General features: G+C 45.3%; 1 protein-coding gene across 1 annotated transcript in view; it reads left to right on the plus strand.

The window, feature by feature from the left end:
* The window catches only part of LOC136675734 (activated CDC42 kinase 1-like), a 56,495-nt gene that overhangs the window by 21,265 nt on the left and 17,590 nt on the right, over window positions 1-17,640 (plus strand). The window contains exons 3-4 of the mRNA XM_066652466.1: window positions 13,609-13,786; window positions 15,516-15,586. Of these exons, the coding sequence (XP_066508563.1) occupies window positions 13,609-13,786; window positions 15,516-15,586 (249 nt within the window). The remainder of the gene's footprint in view (window positions 1-13,608; window positions 13,787-15,515; window positions 15,587-17,640) is intronic.

The raw sequence follows: 17,640 nt of genomic DNA on the forward strand, positions 1-17,640 counted from the left end.
CGGAGAGACGTATGGTTTCTGAACTGAATTTAAAGAACCGCTATAAGCAGAAAACAAAAGACTGTCTGCGTCTGTAAAACAAATGAAAGGTAACCCTCTACCTCGTGAATTCTGACCACAGGACTGGTCAACAACCTTCATCATGCTGTTTAGGTGAATCCAAGACTACAAAGACGCCTTTCTGGACCTAGCGACCATGCTGATGTGGTGACTAGAGCTATAAGCTAACAGGTAAATCCCTGTCTGGACCCGACATTTGACCTCAACATGGGGGACACTGCAGAGTACCAGCGGCTGCCCAGCGAGTGTGACGAGGACGAGGTGCTGGACGAGGTATTTTAATAGCTGTCATTTCCAGACTTTTAATATTAGAGGCTTTGTTTCTAATGACAATGGGAACTGTGTCAGTGTGTCACTCATTATGACCATATATAGAGCTTTAGCATCCTCTGTAGTCTTTTAGTCAGCATTAAAACCATTCCAGTCCTGCCAAAGCTGCCTGTTCTCAACCCATTCAGCTGCCCATTACACTGAGTGACCATGGGCCATTAGGAATAGGCGAAACGTAGCTGGAGTTCGGTTTTCTGTTGACACGTGTTTCGTGTTTCCTCAATCACTTTTGGAAATTACCGTTAAAAAGATGGAAGTTCCACAGGGGACATGTTATAAGGGACATGTGGAGTGAGGGGTTTGGGGTGTGGATGGAGAACAGGGTTTGGGGGAGGGAGAGGGGAAGGGGCATTTGTCTCTGAACAGTGTACTTAATGGTGTTCTGAACTGTGTATTGAACTCATACTGAACAGTGTACTGAATGGTGTACTGAACAATGTAGGAAACTCGTACTGGATGGTGTACTGAACAGTGTAGTAAACTCATACTGAACAGCGTACTGAATGGTGTACTGAACAGTGTAGTAAACTCATACTGAACAATGTACTTAATGGTGTACTGAACAGTGTAGTGAACTCATACTGAACAGCGTACTGAATGGTGTACTGAACAGTGTAGTAAACTCATACTGAACAGTGTAGTAAACTCATACTGAACAATGTACTTAATGGTGTACTGAACAGTGTAGTGAACTCATACTGAACAGCGTACTGTATGGTGTACTGAACAGTGTAGTGAACTCATACTGAACAGCGTACTGAATGGTGTACTGAACAGTGTAGTAAACTCATACTGAACAATGTACTTAATGGTGTACTGAACAGTGTAGTGAACTCATACTGAACAGCGTACTGAATGGTGTACTGAACAGTGTAGTAAACTCATACTGAACAGCGTACTGAATGGTGTACTGAACAGTGTAGTAAACTCGTACTGAATGGTGTACTGAACAGTGTAGTAAACTCATACTGAACAATGTACTTAATGGTGTACTGAACAGTGTAGTGAACTCATACTGAACAGCGTACTGAATGGTGTACTGAACAGTGTAGTAAACTCATACTGAACAATGTACTTAATGGTGTACTGAACAGTGTAGTGAACTCATACTGAACAGCGTACTGAATGGTGTACGGAACAGTGTAGTAAACTCATACTGAACAGCGTACTGAATGGTGTACTGAACAGTGTAGTAAACTCATACTGAACAGCGTAGTGAACTCATACTGAACAACGTACTGAATGGTGTACTGAACAGTGTAGTAAACTCATAATGAACAACGTACTGAATGGTGTACTGAACAGTGTAGTAAACTCATACTGAACAACGTACTGAATGGTGTACTGAACAGTGTAGTAAACTCATAATGAACAACGTACTGAATGGTGTACTGAACAGTGTAGTGAACTCATACTGAATGGTGTACTGAATGGTGTAGTGAACTCATACTGAACAGTGTACTGAATGGTGTACTGAACAATGTAGTAAACTCGTACTGAATGGTGTACTGAACAGTGTAGTAAACTCATACTGAACAATGTACTGAATGACGTACTGAATGGTGTACTGAACAGTGTACTGAATGGTGTACTGAACAGTGTAGTAAACTCATACTGAACAGTGTACTGAATGGTGTACTGAACAGTGTAGTAAACTCATACTGAACAGCGTACTGAATGGTGTACTGAACAGTGTAGTGAACTCATACTGAATGGTGTAGTGAACAGTGTAGTAAACTCATACTGAACAGTGTACTGAATGGTGTACTGAACAGTGTAGTAAACTCATACTGAACAGCGTACTGAATGGTGTACTGAACAGTGTAGTAAACTCATACTGAACAGTGTACTGAATGGTGTACTGAACAGTGTAGTGAACTCATACTGAATGGTGTAGTGAACAGTGTAATAAACTCATACTGAACAGTGTACTGGATGGTGTACTGAATTTTGTACTGAACAGTGTAGTAAACTCATACTGAATAGTGTACTGAACAGTGTAGTGAACACGTACTGAATTGCACATTGTATTTGGAATTGCTAAATGATGCATACATATTAAATACAGGTGTGGGTGTGTCTGTGTCTTCAGTGCAATAATAGGGGATTTAAAATCTTCCCCAACACACACACACACACACACACACACACAACCACTTAGACTTTGTGTTTAATGCAGTGTGAGGTCATTGAGGAGCTGTGGTGAATGGGGTTTATTCTGCAGTCTTTTGTGACTCCATTGTTCATAGATCTCCTCTGTCTCTGACTGTGTCTTTCTCTCACTCTCTTACTGTATGTATGTGTGTATGTGTGTATGTGTGTATGTGTGTATGTGTGTGTGTGTGTGTGTAAGAGAGAGTGAGAGAGGTGTTACCAGCTTTTGTTTTTCTGTGAGAACTGAAGAAAAGAAAGAGGAGCTGAACTATCATTAGCTTTCTAACGTCTACATCTCCATTTGACATAGTGCAGTCCAGGGGGCAGTTAGTGTTCTCCTCTTCGCATGTTGAGCTGTCCTGCGATGCTGCAGTCACCTCAGTTTGAATACAAAGAACTGCACAGTGATCCGCGGGGCCGTTGTGACATACTGCAGTACTCGACAGGAAGCACAGGGGGCGAGAGCTTTTTGTTTGTATTTTGACTTGTTCCTTTATTTATCTTACATTGGAGTTAATGACAGAACTGAAACAGAGAAACACACAGAAGGGTTCGAGGTGAGATTAGTGGAGCACATCTAATATATTTAATGTATAATAGAATTAATCATCACATAGTGTTTCAGTGTTATCAAATGCAGTGTTCTACACTGTGGCGTGATGTATATGGATGATCATGCTGCTCTATAGTGTGTGTGGGAGTGTGCGTGAGTGTGTGAATGCAGCGCTCTCTCTTTTCTCACAGTAAGCAGTATTAGCTCATTCAGCCCTGAGAGACTGCAGGAGTCCGATGATGTTTCAATATTGCAGCAGCAAACCTCACCTCTCTCTCTCTCTCTCTCTCTCTCTCTCTCTCTCTCTCTCACACCTTGTATTGTTCCTCCAGTAAGTACACGTATGACCTGGAAATGGCTGTGTATGTACAGCAATAGTAGACACCAAGCTGATTTACTAAATGATGTTGAATATTTATTCCATTGTTTCTGTGAGTGCACAGTGACCTTTGCTTTTCTGCACCACTCTGCAGCTTCACTGTGGACGATCTTCTTCTGGTCTGCTGTAGTAGCCATTACGGCTCTTTTCCACTGCATGGAACCTACACGACTCTCCTCAACTCTGCACTGCTCTTTTGCATTTCCACTGGACAAATCTGGCCCCTGGTCCCTGTAACCGGGTACATTTTCAGTCCCAGCTGGGTTCCAACTATCCCAAGTAGGTACTAAATTGTGACGTGTAAACCAGTGGCGGATGCTGGTCTTTCAAGGAGGGGAAGCTCAAATTCGGCCTGCATCATAAAATGTGTCCAGAAAGCCTTGTTCAACTCAGAACAGAATGAAAATGTAATTCTCCTACGGATCTTTACACTAAAGGGTCGCTGATTCGCTTTTGGATAAAAGCCCAGCATTTATCCAATGACTCGTCTCGTTTCGCTGCTTCGCTATTGAACTCTGTGGACACTCAGCGTCCTCACTGTTTAAAGCACTGTGAAGCTGCGGGAAAGCCACGTCTTTACCAGTGATAAGAAGCTGATTGTGAACAAAAGTTGAGCGCGTTGTAGTGCATATTTATTCACTGACATGTACACAGAACAGTATATATTTGATCACTTATTTTTTGACATTTTAGGGCAAGCTGAGCTTCCCTTGCAGTCTTAGAGCAATCTGGTGTAAACCCTGCAGAGCACCGACGGGCCAGAGAGACATGTCTATCACCACGAAACTCGCCGCTTGTAAAAGACTCTTAAGTTAGAGCAGCTTCTGTCCGACTCATAACGGCAGCTTGTAACTTTACCTCAAGGTGTTTATATGGTCCTTGCATCGATGGCTGATGAAAATCTCCAGCAAAAGCTGAACGTGCAGCAAAGAAAACTGATCTGTGAGAACTAGGGTGTGGAGCTGTGTTCAGTCTCAAAAACAAAAACAACACATGAATACACAATGAGTGAACAGCACCTACATTTACCAGGGTTTAGATTGGGGTTTTGCGACATCACCGGCTCCATTTTGCGGGGAAGCTGTGCTAGTGGAAAATTGATAAGCTTTAAGTGAGCTGAGCCGTGCTGAGCCGAGTCGTGCAGAGCCGGACCCATGAGGTAGAAAAGCACCATTAGACAGCTGCAGTAGTCTTTACGTGACCTGACTCTACACTGCCGTCTGCTTGCAAATGGGGTTTTATCATCTCATGGATATCAAAAATAAGAATATACAACTTTACTAAAATACAAGAATTGACCATTTGGCTTTGAACTGTTCATAAATATTGTATCTGGTGAAGCGTAGTAGTGCCTTACTGTGTTTATATCCACACAGTGTGTGTGTGTGTGTGTGTGTGTTAATCCTTGCCCCCCCGTGGCTGTACAGTTTAATTGTAAAAGGGGGCATATGGACTTGCTCTGGGTGTTCATCCTCTAATAACTCAAAGCTGCAGTGAAAGGGCCTTAATCCCCCCCAACACACACACACTCACACACACACACACAGCATGGTCTGATTGATTGAAGGGATAAAGCCTCATAAACGATGTTGATTAAGGGTTTTTTATCCCAAAAACAACAACATCAACATCAGCTTCACTCCTAGAGGTCTGGGAGTGGAGGTGTTGGGGGCAGGCGAGGTGTAGTTTGTTGAGGGCTGTTAATCTTTAATATCTCTGTCGTTTTTACTCTGATTAGAGGATCTGACTGTAGAGATGCTCCAAAATTGAAAGCCATGGCCTAAAAAAGACATCGCCTTTTGGATCAAAGCAAAGAAAACTGTTGTGTAAGAGATAATGCCTTTTCTGTTTTTAATGTTAAACAGAACCTTAAAAATTATTTTAAAGCTTTATTCTGCAGTCCTTTGTGACTCCATTGTTCATAGATCTCCTCTGTCTCTGACTGTGTCTTTCTCTCACTCTCTTACTGTGTGTGTGTGTGTGTGTGAGAGAGAGAGAGGGACAGAGAGCTGGGAGCACTGCGGTCAGGAGGCAGTGTTGTTGAATAGTTAAGTGAGTGATGGAGAGCTAGGGAATGACCAGTCAATTTTCTCACTGTTTCTAAATGAGGTCAGTCATTGTGTTTTTGCTGCTGCCCTCTGCTGGCAGACCAGGTCACTGCATCTTTAGGAGCTGATCAGCTGTGGAAACACCCTCCACACTCCCCTTTCCATATATGTAAACAATGCTGTGAGAAACAGTTTGTTTTGCTTGATGTTGATGTTGTGTTGCAGCAGTAGTGATGGTCTGGTAGTAGTGGGCACCGCAGCGTTTTCCGAGCAGTGCTCTGACGGAGGTGCTACATGTGGAGGTGTGGTGTGATTTTTGGCACGTCCTGCTGCGCAGGTCAGCGCAGAACCGCAGGGCCCGGGCGAACAGGACGCAAGTCACAAGAAAACGTCAAATATCACCTGCTTCCTGAGCTGACAGAGTGAAGTTCAGGGTGATGAGGAAAAAAAATCCTGATGCAATGCCATGCCCTCGTTTCAGCTCTCCTACCAAAGCCCCTGCCCCTGAGGTGCACTGCCGGGTTACAGCTGGAGGAGTCCCAGAGATGCGTTGTTTTCCAGTTATATCTTACTTTTCTGTTTTTGTTTACGTGTGCAAGCTTGCTAACTGTGTGTGTGTGTGTATGAAGGACCCCTCACAAGCACAAACAGGTACACCTGCAGAATAATGATTTTATTCTGGTTTTATTATCGGAGCGAATTATTTATTGATCACTTTCAGAATATAAAGGTATTTTAGCAGCATTGTTAATGTCTATAAATATTTCAAATACCTTTCTCAGTTAGTTATTTTTTCCTCTGCAAAGTTTACGGATGTGACACTGCTGTGAATATCCGAAGGGTTCCTGTGTCATTGGCCAAGCTGGAGTTTCTCAGTGTCCTGGCGGCAATTGGAGGCAGAACGGTTGTGATGCTGTGCGTCTAGTTTTTACTGACCACCCGCCCACTCTCAGCCTCGAGGAAGAAAAACACAACTCAACACCGCGTTTATCACTTCAGATACCGCACATTTGGACCCGTCTCATCTGGACAGAGCCGGATACTCATAAAAACCAAACGCGCGTGATGACGTGGGAGAGGCAGTGTTTACAAACGAGCGAGAACGTTTCTGGGAGGGTGGAGGAAGCGCGAGGAAAAATGAAACCAAATAAAGGCAAAAAAAAGTCCAGAGAGAGAGCAGCAGATAGAAGGGGGCAAAGGGAGGAGGGAAAAGAGAGGAAGACAGTGACAGAAATATAGAGGAGAAGAAATGAGAGAGAGGGGTGGGAGGGGTTTTCGGGGGAGTTGAGTTGTTAAGAGGCGAGGCATTGCGGTGGGTGGGTGGTGGAGGGGGGGGGTATGAGGGCAGCCCACAGGAAATGATCCTTCCATCCTGCTGTTAAATCTGAACGCCTGGCTCACCATCAAATGCTCCTCCATCCGAATACCATAGGGGCTCTGTCCCAGAGAGAGAGGGAGAGGGAGGGGAGGGGGGAATGGGACAGACAGAGAAGGAGGGAGAGTGGGCACTGTGCCCAGCGTCTGTCTGTGATATACACACGCGTTGGTTTCCATGCGTCGTGGGGACTTCACTTTGGTTTATATTTATTAATATGACCTTAATATTGACAGCTTGTGGCTCCTGCAGTGTGAGAGGATCCTGATCAACACAAACACACCCAGAGGGGAATGAAATTGTTTATTAAATCATTAATAAGTCAGATTAATGACCAATGTAAATAACAGTGGGACATTTGTTTTTCTTTTCTGACTTTGGCAGATATTTGACACCTAACTTTCAGAGCGCTAAAGCAACGCAGAGAAACAGGGAAAAAATGGAAGCAAAGGGGGGATGAGAGGAAGACTGAGAGAACTGAGGAGAGGGAAAGAGAAAGGGGGATAGAAAAGCACAGGGTGAGGGGAAAGGGGGGATAAGTTTAGAGAGACAGAGAGAGAGAGAGACACCCAGACACCACCTCCTGCTTCACACACGGAGAACAACATGTCCCCCCCGCGCCACACACACACACACACACACACACACACACACACACAGAGGACCGGGCAGAGCGAGGCGGATCTAAACTAGACAGCCCCAGAGAAGAAGAGTTTTTAGAGAGTCTCTCTCTCTCTCTCTCTCTCTCTCTCTCGGGAGAGCGAGGACTGCAGGGTGAAAAGTAGCCTCTATTAATAGCCCTGCACTGGAAAGAGGGATGGACAGCGAAGGAAAGCTAGCGTAAAGAGAAAGAGGTGCTCCAACTCTGTCTGAAACCTGCCGTAAATCTCATTGTCCACCTTGCTAGGACCCTCACAGTGGATGTTGCCAGCAGTCGACACTGTTTCTGGAGGCCCTTCGTCACTCACCGGCGCTTTTGGACTTTTTGTCAGGTCTCGACTGTCTCTTCATTCCCCCCTCTGCTCAGGAACTCTTCCAGGGATTTTCTCCGCGATGGAATGTTGTCCGTCAACTCCAGAAGCCGAGGAACGATCCCTTGCCCTGGGTGTTGACTTTCTGACCCCAGCTCCACGTTTGGACCACCACCACCGGACAAGATCTGGACATTTGAACTCCTTCCGGCTTCTTTAGGACCCAGCGGCAGAGTGGACATCTCCAAGATGCGGCGCTTTAACAAGCTGAAGAAGTCCTTCCCGTTTCTCGCACACTTCCATGTGTACAGAGTAAGTGCCGTCTCGGTCGGGGGGGTGGGGTCCTCACTCACCCCAGATGGAGTACTGTCCTCGCCGAAAACTTTTACTGCTCCGGCCCCTCAGAACCGGACCCCCAGCCTGAGCCCTCAGTGTGTCCAGGACCCCGCCGTGCCAAGCGGAACCGAACTAAAAAGGGGGATACTCTCCGTTCAGAGAGTGACAGTGTAGAACATACATAACAAAAACCTCGTATCTCCAGTTCTACTGTTCCTTTTTTATTGGTACCACTTTAAAATAAGACTACACTTATAAAATGTTTAATGCCTTTTTATTACGTAGTTATTAATTAGATTGTAAACACCCTGTAAGTCATTAATAACCCTTTGTAACACAAAAATAGTAAGTGTGACTGTGATATTTTATTTATTTATTGTATGAAAAGACACTCTGACGGAGGTTAAAGGGTTAAACCTATTTAAAACTATGTTGTGAAGCTGAGAGGGTTGATGTCGACTGATGGAGGAGATTAGGTTAGGGTCAGTACCAGAGATCTGAGGTTAAACATTGTAGATGGATTTAGGGCTGGACAATAATTCAAAATCAATATAAATCGCAATATAAAGCGTTTATACGTACTATTATTTATACATAGTTGAAAAATATTAATATTGACAAAGTCAAGAGGGTTATTTTTAATGATGTCATGTTTCTTGTTTGTTCCGGACAGTTTTTCTGTGGCTTTTATGTTGTTTGTATCGATATCGGATTTATATCATATTGACTGAAATTTAGAAATATATCGTGATATAAATTTCGGCGATATATCGTCCAGCCCTAGACAGATGTGGGTTCACTATTTGGCAAACAGCAGGTCACTGGTGCCCTTTCTATCTACATGTTATAATAGTAAGAATTAATAAACAGATTTATACAAACAGTGTGTTCTGATTCTAAAGTGGTACCTAATACTGTTAATTTCAGGACAAATGGAGCAATGTCCAGAACGTTTGACTGAGTGGACCCCCGTGTTGTGAGAGTGCGTTCTTTTGAGTCTCGGTTCCTTTCTGTGGTTCCTCGTGGTTTCTCCTTGCAAATCTTGGTTCCTCATGTTCTAAGAGAGTGTTTCCCTGTGAGAAATGGTCAGTGATGGCCGAACTAAACCCCTGTGTTTAAAACGAGTCAGTTACAGCCGTCCATTAAAGTTACCGTCGTCTTGGTCCACGGAGTGTTTGCCTGTTTGTGTCCAGGGTGTAACCGCTTTTTGGACTTCTGTCCACTCATTAGAGCCTTACAGCACACACACTCTGTTCACATTACCTCACACGGCACATGTGGTCACTCTCTGGACTGTGCTCTAATGCAGCTGGCCTCTTCTCCCCAGACTCTGTGGTCATTAGCTTCAGCTGATGATCTTCTCCAGGGGCTTTGGAAAGGAACAACATCTGTCCATAACGTCATATTAGGAGACATAATGGATATTTCCTGACTTTCAGTTCTGTTAAGGCCAGGTGCAGCGGCTCATTTGGTTTTTGAGGTCTGGTTTATTGTAGTAAACAGGTAATAACAGGCTAATATTATGTAACAAACTGCATTTATACAAAACCTTTATTGTCATATACCTAATTGTTAGTAAAGTATCATTTCCTTATGGTAGACTTAAGACTTGTTTAAATTGGTCAGTTTTATAGTATGTTTTAATGTTACAAAATTGCAAATATCTTTAAGGGTTAGTGTCTTAGGGAGGAGTGAATGAACTCAGGAACTCGTGAACTCAGTTTAATGGCTTGGCCGTATGTTGTTGGCTAAACAACTTTTAGCCTGTGAGTTTCAGCCACAAGTCCTCAGACGTGAGATGCGGATGTTTTTATGAGAGCGCTGCTGTTAGCCGCATGCTGCACGTAGCTGTGGATTAAGTAACACACTCCCAGAGCAGTGGAGGTGACTTCAGTCTTCAGCTATGTCCTACTGGGGATATTAAACACCTCTCTCTCTCTCTCTCTCTCTCTCTCTCTCTCTCTCTCTCTCAGTACATTCCTTATGCACATTCCCCACTGTCCCGCAATAAGTGACACTCTGATCGTCCACTTTGCTCAACGTCAATATTGTTCTTTCTGTTCTCAGCTGCTGTGCGTAAGTGACCGGCCCCTGGAGACATTCGAGGGCCCCATCTTTTCTTTCTCTCTCACACACACAGCCTTTCACACATGCTCCTGTTCTGTATTTATATGGAGGTGTGTCTGCTGTGTGTGTTTTCCTATATTTGCCGGACAAAAGTATCATTGCTTTGTAGAAATGAGTTACAGGGTTCGGTTTAAGATCAGGGACTTTACTGACAGCAAGCTGTTGGAGCTTTTAAACCCTGTGTCCACTCACTGTCCACTCTGTTAGACACCCCTCCCTCATTGGTCCACCTTGTCGACGTAGTCAGAGACCGTAGCTTGTCTGTGGCTGCACTGTTTGTGTTGGTCTTCCTCTAGTCCTTCATCAGTGGACACAGGTCAGCGTTGGCTGTCAGTCCCGCAGTGACACCGAGGGGTTATAAACTCCAGTAGCACTGCTGTGTCTGATCCACATGTGCCAGCACAACATCAGTGCAGTGCTGAGAACGATCCAGCACCCAGTCGTCCCTGCTCTGTGGGGGTCCTGAGCTTTAAAGCACAGGGTGAAAGGGGGTAACGCAGTGAGGTTGGTTCCCATGTCAGTGGAGTGATTGACCGGAGGAAGTGCTCCTGGACATGTTAGTGGTTGAACTGGAAGGAAGAAAGCCTTGACTCCAGTGACCTTCGTCTTTTCATGTAGACAAAGGCTCCGCTGTGCTCCACTGACCCTCACTGACCTCCCCCCGAACCTGCAGACATTAACTGGACTTTCCTTTTCCTCTGAGAGCAGCTCCACCATCTCGGAGGCCCCCGGACTCCTCCGTGCTCTGCAAATTAGCTTCTCACTGCGTTGTGTAACCAGCTGCCAACAATAACGTCTCTGTCCACTGTCCACTGCCTCCATATACGTCTCTGTAGGGTGGTAGCTATGGGTTCATGGCCAATTTAAGCTGGGCTTACACGGCATGACTTTTAGCCCGATGTAGACCCCGATTACCGGTTGCGTCCCGTTAGCAGCCAATGAGAACGGAGCACAGAAAGTAAACACAGTCTCCAGTGGAGCACAGATTAAATGGTACATTTATGGAAAACTACAAGACATTACACAGTGCTGGACGCACCTGTTCCCAAATAAACTAGTATTACCTGTAAGAGAAAGAACAGCGAGCCACAGCCTATGTTCCAGCTTTATTAGAATTTTCCATTCCACCTTAAATGACGTAGCACTGACCAGATGTTTTAGAACTATTTAAGGTGGAATATAGCCTCGAGTATGTGCTATTCTACTAATCTCCAGCTCCCTCTGCAGTGTGTAGAGACATTTAAACGTGTTATTTTCTTTGTGGATCTACACAAATAGTAGCGCTAACAATAACCGTGAGTGAGGTGCACCTCCATGTTTATGTGTGTCTCCTAGGAAACGCGAGTCGCCTGTTTAGTTTGGTGTAGTGTTATCCCCAGTCTGTTTATACCCAGCACTGACTTTAAAAGTCGTTTAGTGTCTCCAAGGCTTTAGTCGTCATCAGTAGCCACCCCCCACACACACCCAATCACATATGATACTACCAGCCTTGGAGGGTGAGGAGACTTCGAAGCTAGCTGCGTCTGGTCAAATGGACATTACGACACAACCCCACAGGAAAGCTCAACACGCTTGGAGGAGAATGCTACCTATCCACGTCTATTATGCTGAAGTTGTGTTGAGGGGAGGGCTCCCAGACTCCAATGCTCAGACCATTGCACCACTCGAGACCTCCGCCCTCCCTTGTTCTGTAGTAATGCCATGGCGCCTGAGGAGAGAGAGTGAGTGTGTGTGTGTGTGTGTGTGTGAGAGAGAGAGAGAGAGGCTGAGCAGACTGGGTGCGTGAGGCTCAGAGGAGGGAGGCTTTGAAAATTGAAAGCAGCTGATGTCCAACTTGCTTTTCCAATGGAAATAAAAAGTGAGTACCAAGTGGAGATCAACCAAACCCACAAAAACCCACCCACTTCCCAGCATCAGTGCGTCAGTGGTCCTCCAGCGCTGTGGCTGCTTAGGAAAACACGTAGTGAGTGGATGTGTGTTACGTAAGTAGAGATTTAGAGTTTATATATTTAGATTAACTCCAGTCTGTATTTAAAGTAGACTTTTTCTCCCCCTTTTCCACAAGGGAACACAGTTCTGAGTCTCAGTGAAACATCCGTGACCTTCATTTCATTATCTGTAAGCGCTTATCCAGTTTAGGGTCACGGTGGGTCCAGAGCCTACCTGGAATCATTGGGCGCAAGGCGGGAATACACCCTGGAGGGGGCGCCAGTCCTTCACAGTCACACATTCACTCACACACACACACTCACTTGGTTTTTGAGTCGCCAATCCACTACCAACGTGTGATTTTGGACTGTGGGAGGAAACCGGAGCACCCGGAGGAAACCCACGCAGACATGGAGAGAACACACCAACTCACAGACAGTCACCCAGAGCGGGAATCAAACCCACAACCTCCAGGCCCCTGGAGCTGTGTGACTGCGACACTAACCTGCTGCGCCACTGTGCCACCCATCCGTGACCTGCTTTGGTCAAAACACCACAAAGATCAAACCCCACAGCAGTGTTCCCCCGTCAAACAGCTCTGTCTAGAATGGCCACTTTTAGCGCCTATTCATTTAAATGATAATGAGCCGCACACTGTTCACCCCCGACCCGAGCTCACAGCCGTTCTGTTCCTTCTCTGTTCTCTTTCCGTTTTTACTCAGTGTTCATAGTTCTCAGAGCCCATTGTGTCTGTTTTGCTGTGTTTAATAAAAAGGCACATATGGCCTGGATAAAGGCCCATGCCATCTGTGTTTTATGGACTTCAGGTGTGTGTGTGTTGAGCAGATGTGAGCTAAGGAGAGCCAACTCTACGTGTTGGTGTGTGTTTATACTGGCGTGAGTGCTCATGTGAGTTACAGTAGCTTTAATGCTAATCCACCCACGCTTTTCCTGCTTTGGTATGGGGTCAGTTAAGCACTGGTCAATGAGCGTCACAAAGCTTCAGAACCAGAGGAAGGTTTTGGAGAAATGTCAATGTTAAATTCAGCGTTATATCATTTATATTTATTACATTTGACCTCTCTCACAAACAGAATGGGCACTTAGTGTTCTCCTGCAAGTGTGTTGAGCTCTAGAGGCATTGTGATGGAGGAAGCTTGTGCTAGTCTCAACATGGTAGTGTGTCACTCACTCACTCAGTCATTCTCAGTTAAGAATTGCACCAGTAGGAGCGCTGTTCCTCACATTTAAGAATTGTTCCACAAGGAGGTGCTATTTATCTTAGTATCAGTGACACTTGTTCTTGTTAGTAACGTGGTGTCACACTTCTGTTGGGGTGTGTTCAGAAGCTGGGCAGCAGCATGCAGTGTGATGAAGGAACCGAGTGGCTGCTGGAGCTGCTGATGGAGGTCCAGCTGCAGCAGTACTTCCTCCGAATCCGCGATGACCTCAACGTCACACGCCTCTCACACTTCGACTACGTCAAGAACGAAGACCTGGAGAAGATAGGCATGGGACGCCCAGGTGAGCCGCTCTTCAGTGTCCTCTGAGGCGACGTGGAATTTTTATGGTTGTGATACGTAATAACAGGCATTAATTTACAGTAGATTTAGTGCAGAATCTCAAACTAATATTGTTGTCAGTAATGTAACCTGTCATTGTAGACGTCAATATAATGACCATGGGTCGATATGAAGAAGAGACACTGTAGAAAATCACAGATTGGTCTTTTAAAGTGGCACTCCCTCGTTTGTCTGAACATTTTACATGGCTGTGAAAGGTGAATGTAGGGATTAGATTAAAGCAATTCTCTTCCTCCTTTTTATTCAGCTCAATCTCAGCTTCACGTTCCACTCCAACCGCTGGGAGCTTACACCGAAGGCAGCGGGCTGTAATTCACCTTTAAAACCTGTTAATATTTCCCTCTCAGCTCTGGAACAGACACACACACACACACTGGTATACTACCAGGCCCCGATCAGCATGCTCCACTCTGTGTGTGTGTGTGTGTGTGTGTGTGCGCATGCAAACCGTGCAGTGCAAATGCGGTTAATAGGATTTCTCTCAAAGCCGCCTGTTAGTCTTAAGCCCCTCACACTTTTTTCACACACTCGTCACTCTCCGGCCTCCAGCTGCAGACACTTCTTTTCTTGGTTGTGGTCTCCTCTTGCTCTCTCTCTCTTTTATTTTTTTATCTTTTTATAATCATACACAAGATAAGATGTAACATATCCTATGCCAATCCATTAGAGCTTCACATAGGGCCCACCACACTCTCTTCTACCTGCAGCCACCAAAATTCCTGTTGGATCCTACGCCTCAAGACTCATATTGCTGTGGCCCTTTATGATCCCATCAGCAAACAGCTATCCTTAACAACTATGGTTACTCATTGAGCCCATGAGTACCCAATCCAGCCACAATATCACTAGCTCTTTATAAGGGTCATCAGGTAGGCACGTCCTCGCGTTGGTGTTTCACTGAATTAACTCCACAGCGCCTCCAGAAGGCTCAACAGTGAAGTCCAAGCCAGCTTTACAGTCCTTCCTTACCCTTTACCATAAAATACACAGTGGCCTCCTTGGTGACTAAGGCTGTACCTAGCCCCACTGGCACCGTTAATGCATGCTCAGTGCAACCAGTTCCATGCGGACTTTACATGATTTTACATCATCAACAATCCCAATAGCATCTCTACAGTGTGAACTCGGCAAACAGGGATGTGGTGGATTTGGCTACAGATCCTCTAACACCTATCTCCACCGGTCTTACATGCGCCTGCCACGTACTTTCCCTCACCGCATTCTTCAGCTTCTTCCTTTCGAAGAAGGTTCCTCAAATGGAACCATTAACTATCCGTTTACTTTCAGAGTACAGCACCATGTCTGGCTTCAGTGTAGTTAACAGAATGCACTCTGGGACCTGCAGCTTTTTTCCTACGTCCACCATTATTAATTATTTTTGTTGTGATGTCACATACATCTGCCTTTTGAGCCTGTAGCAGTTTAGCTCCATGCAACCACCCAAGAATGAGGCAGCCAGTCAAGTCAGAGGTCATTTACATATGAAGTCAGGGTAACAGCATTGCTGGTTTAGTTCTTAGAGAGAACGAGGGGTTAACATACGATCGTTTGATTAGATTCTGTCCAGATTAGATGATTATTACCGTGTACTGTCGCTTATACAGCTGTAGCTGCAGGTCACTTAGCATGAACTTACATGAGCTTCTTTCTTTCTTTCACTCTCTTTCCAGGGCAGAGGAGGCTGTGGGAGGCAGTAAAGAGGAGGAAAGCCATGTGCAAGCGCAAGTCTTGGATGAGTAAGGTACGGCGGGAATCTTCCGGAACAGACACACACACTCTCACACACTGACAGATTTACGAGGCACGAGGCCTCTGGCTGGAGGTCGTCTCTCTCTCTCTCTCTCTCTCTCTCTCTGTTATACTCCAGGACACAGCTCTGGGGCTGTTATCATTCTCTCACTCTGCACCAAAAATCTTAAATCTATCAGCTGTTTATTCCTGCAGCAGGAAATTAGAGACTGATCTTGTGTTTCACAGTGACAAGTGTTTTTAGGCCTTTCAAGGAGACACCAGCCGTACGTTTTTAGAGGAAAGGATTTGTTTTCCTGCCTTGCGCCCAGTGATTCCGGACCTGCCGTGACCCTGAACTCGTTAAGCGGTTACAGACAATGAATGAATGAACGACTGAATTAATCCATATATCGTGAGTCCAAAAAATCCATCATTCCATGCAAATACACATTATATTTGGAACCATCCAACCCACAAACTGTGAAACAAAACTACAGAGTCTGTTTTCTGTTTGCTGCCCAAGTCAGAAACAATGGGATAAAACGAGTTGCCCCGCCCCTCGTCTAAGTCTCTCCAATCACAGCACTTGTGTGAGAGCACTGCATTAATGTGAGAGAGCACAGTTGAGGTTCCACACCACGAAACAGACACAAATGAGTGTTGGAGAAATAAGAGAAAGCGAGAACGGAGAAGTAAGAGCAATGAGCGAAAACGGCTAAAAACCAGATCTTCTCCTCGAACCTCACCGCTGAGCACTCGGGGACGGGGTGAACAGCGAGTGGATCATTGTTATTTAAAAGAACAGGTGCTGAAACCAGCCGCTCTGAACAGGGCTGTTTACACAGGGCAGAACTGTGCTGTGGGGTTTGATCTTTGTGGTGTTTTGACCAAAGCAGGTCACAGATATTTCATTACTCTATTATTGTACCAGGGCGGCACGGTGTCGCAGCAGGTAGTTATGGGTTCGATTCCTGCTCCGGGTGACTGTCTGTGAGGAGTTGGTGTGTTCTCCCTGTGTCCGCGTGGGTTTCCTCCGGGTGACTGTCTGTGAGGAGTTTGGTGTGTTCTCCCTGTGTCCGCGTGGGTTTCCTTCGGGTGACTGTCTGTGAGGAGTTGGTGTCTTCTCCCTGTGTCCATGTGGGTTTCCTCCGGGTGCTCCGGTTTCCTCCCACAGTCCAAAAACACACGTTGGTAGATGGATTGGTGACTCAAAAGTGTCCATAGGTGTGAGTGTGTGTGTGAATGTGTGAGTGTGTGTGTTGCCCTGTGAAGGACTGGCGCCCCCTCCAGGGTGTATTCCCAATGCCCAATGATTCCAGGTAGACTCTAGACCCACCGTGACCCTGAACTGGATAAGGGTTACAGATAATGAATGAATGAATGTTATTGTACCTTTTACATATACATTTGTGCCCTTTGAGAAAAATTATCACAAAACTATCACAATTGTTAGTTTTAATACTCAATAATCAGATTAACACTGCTAACACTGGTATTACTATATTCGTAGGCACTTAACCTCAGGGCCTGGCATCATTCTTAATGCGTGTAACTGAGTCAGACTTTGGTCAAATATTAAGGCAGGAAGCTTTCAATCAGCCTTTTGACCAACATCTGACCCAAAACATGGTCAAAGGCGGACACTAACTGGGTTAACGACCCATCAAACACTGCAGGAAGGGGTCTTATTGGGCTTTAGACACAAGCGAGCCATCAGCATAATGCAGTCCATTCTGCAGAGCATGTATGTTTTTGTGCTTGTTTGTCAGTGTGGACAGATGCAGAATCCAGGGGAAATGAAGTTAACCGTCTTGTGAGCTGGACTCAGATGGACAGCACATTCCTGAGTGATGTCCTGTGGTCTGAGAGTTCACTGAAACATGATGTATGTTCTTCAACTCTTCTCAACACTAGAGCAGCCCTAAGAGTCATTTTTATGATGGAATACGGGTTGGTGGTGGTGATGGGGGGGGGGGGGGGGGGGGGCTACTTCATTTAATTGTGTGTGTGTGTGTTCATTTACTTTTTTGTAAATGCTGAGTGCATGTGCACATTCACTGGGTT

Source organism: Hoplias malabaricus, chromosome X1 (assembly GCF_029633855.1).
Source record: "Hoplias malabaricus isolate fHopMal1 chromosome X1, fHopMal1.hap1, whole genome shotgun sequence".
NCBI classification, from domain to species: domain Eukaryota; kingdom Metazoa; phylum Chordata; class Actinopteri; order Characiformes; family Erythrinidae; genus Hoplias; species Hoplias malabaricus.